The 9,405-nt window shown below is 43.0% G+C and overlaps 1 protein-coding gene across 2 annotated transcripts in view; it reads right to left on the bottom strand.

The window, feature by feature from the left end:
* Positions 1-1,195: 1,195 nt before the first annotated feature.
* The window catches only part of DDIAS (DNA damage induced apoptosis suppressor), a 37,604-nt gene continuing 29,394 nt past the window's right edge, over positions 1,196-9,405 (bottom strand). For both annotated transcript variants that reach the window (XM_077451396.1, XM_077451397.1), the window contains exons 5-6: positions 9,400-9,405; positions 1,196-3,435 (exon numbers count right to left, since the gene is read on the bottom strand). The exon at positions 9,400-9,405 is cut by the window's right edge and continues 112 nt beyond it. In XM_077451396.1, coding sequence (XP_077307522.1) covers positions 1,264-3,435; positions 9,400-9,405 — 2,178 coding nt within the window. In that variant the 3' untranslated portion in view covers positions 1,196-1,263. The remainder of the gene's footprint in view (positions 3,436-9,399) is intronic.

Below are 9,405 nucleotides of genomic sequence, written 5' to 3'. Positions count from 1 at the left end.
TTAACTGAACATTGCGTGGTCATGCGACGTGGCTCCCAAAAAAATGTACGTCTTTTTTTTCCCACATATAGAGCTTTCTTTTGGTGGCATTTGATCACTGCAGTTTTTATTTTTTGCGCTATAAACAAAAAAAAAAAAGCGACAATTTTTTTACTTTTTGCTATAATAAATATCCCCCAATATATAAAAAAAATTTTTTTGCTCAGTTTAGGCAGATACGTATTCTACATATTTTTGGTAAAAAAAAAACAAAAACACAATAAGCGATTATTGATTGGTTCGCGCAAAAGTTATAGCGTTTACAAAATAGGGGATAGTTTTATGGCCTTTATTAATATATATATATATTTTTTTTTTAATGGCGGCGATCAGCGGACACATCGGCCATTTTTGGGACCATTGTCGTTTATACAGCAATCAGCGCTATACAAATGCACTGATTCCTGTGTAAATGACACTGGCAGTAAAGGGGTTAACCACTAGGTGGCAATGTAGGGGTTAAGTGTGTCCTAGGGGCGTGCTGTTAACTGTGTTGGGTGTGGTTGTGTTTTACAGATCACTGATCTCTGCTCCAATCACAGGGAGCAGAGATCAGTGTCACTGTTGCTAGGCAGAACAGGGAGATGCTTGTTTACTTTAGCATCTCCCTGTTCTTCCTCTCCGTGAGGCAATCGCGGGTATCCCCGCGGCGATCGAGTCTGCTGGACCCGCGACCGGACTCACGGAATTTCTCGCGGGCGTGCACCCCCGCCGCCTCTTAAAAGGGCAACATGCAGGTAGGTGATATTGCCTGTACATGCCCTTCTGCCGACGTCGGTGTGAGGCGGTTAACGGCATCACTGTTTGTGTAAATGATTTGGTTCCTGGGCAGGAAGCTTCTACACACCCAGAGAGGATCTCCATAGTCTCCTTGGCTTGTAGTTTGATGGAAAAAGAGTTGAAATTGCAGCAACCCAAACATGCTACTTATTAGGCCCGTGCTTTGAATTCACACCAGAAAAACCCTGATGAAGGGGGCACTTAGACCCTGAAATGCGTTCAATACTGCATGAATTGTACCCTTAATGGAATGAAATTGTATGTGGACCTCTTAGCAGTGGTGTTGCGCTTCAATTTCAACTCTTTGTACATGTGAAAAAGTGCACCCCATGGAAACTGAAAACTTGACTTCATAAAAAAAAAAAATATATATATATATAACACTCGGTCTTACCATTCATTTAATAAATAGTATCGTTTAACAACAAACAACGCATCTCCATTTTAAAACAGTCTCCTCTGAAGAGTGTCATTTTCTTTGGAAACATTTGACTTTTCATTGAAAAGTTCTGGAGACCATTCACTAGGAAGAGGGTTCGCTTCAATAAACCTATGCAAAGGGGACATCAATGGAGATGTGGTTACTCCACCTTGCACTATGTCAATTTCGGACCGCTCCATTTCCTGTCTGATCACAATACTTCTGTCCCCTCCATCCTCAGACACGTCATGAAATCCTTGGATATTGCAGTTCTCTTTGTCTTCCAATATCAGTTTCTTTTTTCCTAATTTAGTGACCTGTGTGCTTCTCCTCTGTAAGACTTGGCACCTTGACATCTCTGAAAACGAAGAGAAGATCGGGGAGCAGAGACGTAAATGATCAGAAGTTGTACAATACACGTTTGACCTGGTTCTTGACAGCGACTGTTTCATTTTCTTCAGCAGGAAATTTGTAAGAGAATTACTTGATCTCCTGGAAAGAACGGGTGCTCTGGGGTCACTGAGCATACAACCATTTCCAGTAAAAAAACTGGACTCTGAGAGTGGCCTTCGCATTGGAGTGGACTGCAAGCATGACAACAGATCATGTATGGTGCCAGTTTCATGAAATTCCTGCAAATAACTGGCCTGGAATTGGGAATTTCTTCGAACTATGACATCTGTACATGGCGATTCCCATGAAGAAAGAGTCTTTAAGCTTCTAACCTCCTTTGCATGTCTTCTTTTGAGGGATCTTGTATGTTTTGACTGTAGTGTTTCTCCTGAGATTTCTTCCACGTCATCGAAAAGATCGGCAGAAGCATTGTAGCTTCTGGGACTTGCGTTAGTTGGTTCCAGGTTGTCAGACTTTAAAAGATCAAGATCCAATCTGCTCTCATGATCTACATCTTCTGTCTCTTTGGGATGAGGAGAGCTATAATGCCCTACAGAAAGGATATACTTGGTTATGCTCTTATTGATAGTGTTTATTTCAAAGTTTCTTTTGCTTTCTGTAACTATATAAGGTGTGCTTTCATTCATTGGTAAAAAGGTGTCATGGTAAGAGCTCACTGAACTGGCTAAACTAACAACTGAGTCTTTTGACGAGAAGTCAGGTATAAAATGCTTCTGTAAAAGTCCTTGAAGGCTTTCCGATGCAGAACTGGCCAATGCCTCTTGAGGATCGTCACTTTTAATAACTTCATAAGGCTCTTTTGATGCAATGGTGTTAGATCTGGTGTCCCCCAAGCAGTGTGGTGCTCTGGTCTTTGTAGGTGTTTTGATTTTCTTACTGGATGGTGCTAATAAAGAACCCGGCGTTTTAATGAGGTCATGAGCAGTTTTGGAATGGCCTTCATAAAACTCTTCCTTTTTGTTGCAGACTCTAAACTTATTCTCTTTGACGCTAAAGTTAAATCTTTCCTCTTCCGAGTTCTCAAGTCTTGCTATAAACTCGCTGAGGCTTTCAGAAAACGGGAATTCATCCCAAGTTCCATTTCCTTCTTGATGGCTTTCAGCTGTCTGCATCTTTTGGGAAGGAAAAGACTTAAGGCAGGCTGAACAATCTTGGCACCCGTAACAGTTTGAATTACAAACATTTGGCAGATGGCGGCGATTCTGGCAGCTCATCGGCGAGAATAGGCGGTTTGCATGTGATGGGCACTGATTGTAGCCACATGTAGCAACTATATTTGCTGAAGGACTTTTAACCCTCAGAGGACTGTTCTTTGGAATGCACAAGTAATCTTTAACAATAACTTTATGATCTGTAGGTTTTACATTTCCCTGGGCAAGGACAATGCTTTCCTTGAATTTTTGTTCCTCCTCACAAGACTTTCCCTTGGCCTTGTTTGCGTGACTTGGGCTGGGACTGCAGGATGGAGTTTCTACTGATGTGTTCAGTGTGGGTGAGGAGGCTAGGCCAAGGGACTGCTGCCAGTAATCTGCAAACTGATTTGCACTTTGATGAAGACTATGGCTGCTCTCAGAATCTGTCAAATTCCAGAAGCCTCTGTGAGTGGACTGTGCAGAGAGTTCGTGTCTGGTGTTTATCATGCTGTTGCTGGATATGAACTCCACCAGACGATGGTAGCGGTTAAGGATGCTGACAGCATGCTCATCGTTTATAGGAATGATCTGGCAAGCGACAAGTTGTGATGCGTTATCCGATCCGTCCCTGTGCAGATGATCTGGAACCTGTTATGGAACACAAATGCATAATGAAAAGAGTAGCCAAAACAAGAAAAAAGTATCTTTTTGGATATAGGAAGGGTTGTTAAAAAAAATTTTTTTTTTTTTGCTGTGTTGCCATTAGTTAGAACCTCCCTCACCTCGTGTCACCAAGACAGGAAGCAAGATAACATTTTGTGTACATGTGGGAAAGATGTGCTAACCCCTACCCCACTCTGCACATATCCGTCTCTAGGAAACTGCTGACAGGGAAATAGCAAAGCCATGTTTGAACATGCTAGTTGCCTTTCATGGTAATTCAGGGGCTTCATAACAGATCTGGCAGAAGTGTGGAGATCAAGAGGTCTGACTTCACTACTGGAATGCTTGTTCTCCACTCAAAAGCCAGTGAACCAACATGACAACCAGGCCAGCAGCTTTCCTAGGAGAAGCATCTCTCATGCCTCTTAGCAAGCTTCCTTAAAACTGAATTCCAAAAAATCAGCCACTTTATAAAAAGTAGGCACACTATGAGTTAAGCTCAAGGAGCTTAAAGCGGGATTCCACTGCCGTTTTTTTTTTTTTTACCTGTGTCACTGGTGGGCGATTCCTACGGTGTCTTTGCAGCCACGATCTGCGTCTTTTTAACCCCCGGCGTGACGATTTCATTGCTAAGGAAAACTTTTAAAAAAACAGTCCGGCAGTTTCCATTTTCACTGTGGGCGTTTGAAGCCCACAGGCATTTACTTCCTGGATGCGATGACGCTGAGCTCCCAGAATCCACTGCTCCATCTCGCACATGCTCATTGAGTGTCCTCTTTGTTTTCCTTCCTTTTGTCTCGTGTGCTATAGTGGTAATGGCTGATAGAGCTGCCTGCCCACTTTCAAAATGGCAATATCGGCTTGACTGTGTCCCCCATGGATTCCTGGGAAATAGCTAAAAAAGTTCCCAGGGACCATTGCGAAGCCGATAAACACGCCTACTCCCACGGGAGGAGAGCCCAGAAGTCGGCATAAACGTTAAAAATAAAAAGGTAAATACTGCATATTATTTTATTTCAATGGTCATAACTGCATCTATGTTCCAAAGCCATTTGAATAAGATGAACTTGCAATTTTCTGTACAAAACCGCTTTAATGACTTCTCCCGAGCTTATCTCTATTATTTATATCTGACAGGTTTATTGTTGTGCCAGAAATTACACTCAGACATTCTCGGCTGTGAGAGAGGAGAAAGGCACACAGAGCAGCTATGCCCGTCCCTACCTTCTGCTGCCCATTCAGAGAAGCCTTTTTATATTGTGAATGTGTTCACATACTGTAATACTAAGGCTTCTGTGAATGGGCAGGAGAAAGGAAAGCAGGGCATGGCAACTGCAACGACTCTCCTGTTCAAGATGCAGAGTTCAGAAGGATCAGCGTTGCTCTCCCAGAACTAAAGCGATAGCTATCTTCTGAAGAGTACTATAAAGCTCTCAGATATAAATATTAGTGTCACGCACCTCGCTGAATTTAACTCATAGGGGGAGATTTACTAAAACTGGTGCACACAGAATCTGGTGTATCTGTATATGGTGACCAATGCGCTTCTAGGTTTTATTGTCAAAGCTTAAAGGGTTTGTAAACCCTCGTTTTTAAAAAGAAATAAACATGTCATACTTGCCTCCACTGTGCAGTTTGTTTTGCACAGTGTGGCCCCAATCATCATCTTCTGGGGTCCCTCGAGCAGCTCCTCCTCGCATCGGTAAACCCCCTAGGAGAAGCGCTCTCGTGGGTGGTTACCTTGTGGGCGCGCTCCCTAGTCCAGCATTTGCGTCTATAAACACAGAATGCTGGACTCGGCCCCGTCCCTGTGTCATTGGATTTGATAGTTCGGCACACACGGCTCATGTGTAAGGTAAAGTCTACAGGTTTGGAAATATCAGTTAAATTGGCTAAAAGACAGAATTCAGAGAGTAGTGGTTAATGATTCTTACTCTGAATGGTCTAAGGTTATCAGTGGTGTACCCCAAGGTTCAGTGCTGGGACCCTTACTTTTTAATAACTTTATAAATGATATTGGGTCTGGGATCAAAAGTAACATTTCTGTCTTTGCAGATGACACCAAGCTATGCAGTGGAATAACGTCCTTACAGGATGTCTCCAATTTACAAGCCAACCTCAATGCTCTGTCTAATTGGGCGACTATGTGACAGGTGAGATTTAATGTTGAGAAATGTAAAGTTATGTACTTGGGAGCTAAGAATATTTATGCATCATACATGCTAGGGGGAGTACAACTGGGGGAATCTGTGGTGGAGAAGTATCTGGGGGTTTTGGTAGATCATAAGCTCAATAATAGCATGCAATGCCAAGCTGCGGTTTCCAAAGAGAGCAAAGTCCTTTCTTGTATTGAGAGAGGTATGGACTCCAGATAGAGAGATATCATTTTGCCCCTCTGTACAAATCATTAGCAAGACCTCACCTAAAATATGCAGTTCAGTTTTGGGCACCAGTTCTCAAAAAGGATATTGGGGAACTGGAGAAAGTGCAGAAAAGGGCAACCAAACTGATAAGAGGCATGGAGGAACTATGAGGAAAGATTAGAGGAACCAAATTTATTCTCTCTTGACAAGAGGAGAATAAGGGGGGATATGATAAACATATTCAAATATATAAGGGGTCCATATAGTGAACTTGGTGTTGAGTTATTCTCTTTACGGTCCATCCAGAGGACACGGGGGCACTCTTTCATCTAGAGGAGAAGAGATTTCATCTTCAAATACAGAAAGGTTTCTTCACAGTAAGAGCTGTGAAAATGTGGAATAGACTCCCTGCAGAGGTGGTTCTGGCCAGCTCAGTAGATTGCTTTAAGAAAGGCCTGGATACTTTCCTGAATGTACATAATATAACTGGGTACTAACATTTATAGATAAAGTTGATCCGGGGAAAATCCGATTGCCTCTCGGGGGATCAGGAAGGAATTTTTTTCCCCTGCTGTATTAAATTGGAGCATACTCTGCTGGGGCTTTTTTTTGCCTTCCTCTGGATCAACTGTGGGTATAAAATTGGGTGTATTGGATAGTACAATATTTTTTTATTTTATTTATTTATTGTTTTTAAGGTTGAACTGGATGGACTTGTGTCTTTTTTCAACCTATGTTGACAGCAGCAGGAGCCAATGGCTGCGCTGCTATCAACCTATCCAATCAAGAGCCGAGAACCTCAGGCAGAGAGGAAGAGCGCGTCTTTGCCAAGGGAACGAAGGGCTCAGGTGAGTAAAACAGGGGGCTGGTGTTCTGACAAGAAATGCCCCAGTTATATAATGCCCCCCCCCCCCCCCCCGTACTGCGCAGGCACATCGCTTGTGCAGTACGGAGCACAACGGATTTGCCGAAAGTCTCTGAACAAGAACAGCTCTACACAGCTCCTGCGCAAAGATGTCATTCCGTCACACGCTCTCGCATGCTCCCGATGCTCGTGCAAATCTGCAAGGGGCGGGTGTATTATTTCCTATTTTTTATTTTCTATTCGTATTGTATAATAATGGGCAGAGCTGATACGATGGGGGCTTCAATCAATAATACATCCGCCCCTTTAAGAAATCCACCCCCATCATATCAGCTCTGCCCATCATGATACAATACGGCCTCTTCTGTAGGCAATAATACACCCGCCCCGTGCAGAGTTGCACAAGCATCGGGAGCGTGCATGTGGCAGAATGCGGTCTACTTTGTGGAGGCTCTGTGTTCAGCTGTTCTTGTTCGGAGACTTTCAGCGCCTCTGTACTGTGCAAACGCTACGCCTGCGCAGTACAGGGCGGGCATTATTCGACGGGGGTCATTTCTCGGCACAACACCGGTCAGTGTCAGAAGTTTTTTCACCCTAATGCATGGGATTCATTAAGGTTAAAAAAAACACGAGGGTTTACAACCCCTTTAATTGAAAAAGCTGAAGTTAGAAGCCGATTGGTTACTATTGCGCAGCTGCTTCATATTCTGTGTGCACCAGTTCTAGTAAAACTCCCCCACAGTGTGCCTTCATTTTTTAGCTGTACTCCTGAAATTCAGATCTAAAAAAAGGAACATTGTGAATGAAATACAAGCTCTGTGTAAAAGAAAAAAAAAGACCCTATTCAAGCCATTATAATGGAAACTGACTTCCTGTTACAATTATTCTTTTATGCAGATAGCTCCTAATTGTTCTCCATACTACATGACTGCTTTACCTTGAAGTCTGTGATACAATGCGGTTGATTTACTAAAGGAAAATCCACTGTGCACTGAAAGTGCAGTCAGAGGGGAAGATCTGAAGTGAGGGCGAGATTCTATCATCCAATCATATGCAAGTAAAAATGCGGTTTTAAATTTTCTCTGCATGACCCCCTCAAATCTACAGTAACTGTTACTTCCGAGTGCACTTGTAGTGCGCAGTGAATTCACCTTTAATAAATAAACTCCCATGTTTTAGCATCTGGATCACAGATCTGCGACTAAAGCATGCCTGAACTCTGCAGGTTGTACAAAGGTTGTAAAAGTTGTACCTTTCCCAGCTTCTCGCATGACTGAAACACCCAGGGACAATTCAGAACTTATTTTATGTCATGGCTGCTTTCTACCTACTCTCTCACTTAAAATAAAAAAATGAAATTTTTTATGTGAGGTTTGTATCCTTACTATTGCTTTACTTGATGTCTGAATGCATTGTGTGCTGACGTATGTGTACCCTGGACTGTATTGTATGGAATTTTCTTAATAAACCTTTTTCTCTAAGTTAAAAATAAAAGTCAAAGAAGTTGCATTACCACTACCAAATTCTCTAATTTCTTGTTCAATAAACTTGGAACCACACATTAAAAACAGCGCCGTTCACCAGATCCATCTCCTGCTCCTCCAATGCATTTCCCCCTGGGAGGGGGAGCAGGGTCTGGTGGATGGTAAGCCTCCCCCAAGATGTAATGTCGTAGGGTTTGATGGATGATAAGCTCCTGCTGGGGTGAAATATATTGAATGACGAGCATGGTCTGGTGATTGAGCGAGGTTTAGTGAATGATAAACCCTACAAGGGTGAAATATATTAGATGAGCAGGATCTGGTGGTTGATAATCCCCTCCGTGTTGTAGAAATAAAAACGGAGTCTGGTGAATGGTAAGTGCCTCCCAGGGTGAAACATGTTTGAGGGGAAGGAGCGGAGTTTGGTGGATAGCAAGCCCCTCCTGGGGTGAAATATGTTGGAGGACGAGGAGCGAGGTTTGGTGGATGGTAAACGCTACAAAGGTGAAATATGTTAGATGAGCAGGATCTGGTGGATAAGCCCCTCACTGGGTGCAGTATTTTGGAGGAGGAGGAGGAGGAGGAACAGGGTCTGTTGAAAGGTAAAATACGTTTGATGAGCAGTGTCTAGTAGATGATCAGCCCCTCACTAGGTGTGACATTTTGGAGGAGGAAGGTCTGGTGAATTGTAAGCTTTGTCTGGGGTAAAATATACTGGTGGAGGAGGAGCAGGGTCTGGTTAAAGTTAAGCCTCTCCTGGGGTAAAATATACTGGTGGAGGAGGAGCAGGGCATGGTGGACCATAAGCCTCTCCTGGGATGAAACACATTGGAGGAGCAGGGCCAGTTGGATGAAGTTATTTGTGATGCATGAATCTCTATGCAATCATGTTTATTGAAAAAAGAAACAAACGAAATAATCTGGAGGCGGTGCGGCTTTTATCACTTTCAGTTCCTGCAATTGGACGAGGACGGGTCCCCTGTAGCCTTGACACCAGTGACTAGTGATGGGGCTTTAAGTCCACCTTCAGTGAAACCTCTTACCACTGCATCTTTAAAATAAAATTAGCAACTTAACCCCAAATTTTTTCCCAGAAAGAGAATATGATTGGGTTTCCCTCATCGACCAACCATTTTCCTTCTTCCTTCCATAACTAACACTAGCAACATGAGAGAAAGAAAGAAAGAATGCACGCGTTTCTTATATGCAAAAGAAGCGCACATAAAATGTCTCTATTTACCTTCAC

The sequence above is a fragment of the Lithobates pipiens genome, unplaced genomic scaffold (assembly GCF_037356315.1).
Source record: "Lithobates pipiens isolate NorthernLeopardFrog02 unplaced genomic scaffold, aLitPip1_a1.2 Scaffold_23, whole genome shotgun sequence".
In the NCBI taxonomy this organism is placed as follows: Eukaryota; Metazoa; Chordata; class Amphibia; order Anura; family Ranidae; genus Lithobates; species Lithobates pipiens.
This window is presented reverse-complemented; position numbering and strand designations above follow the sequence as displayed.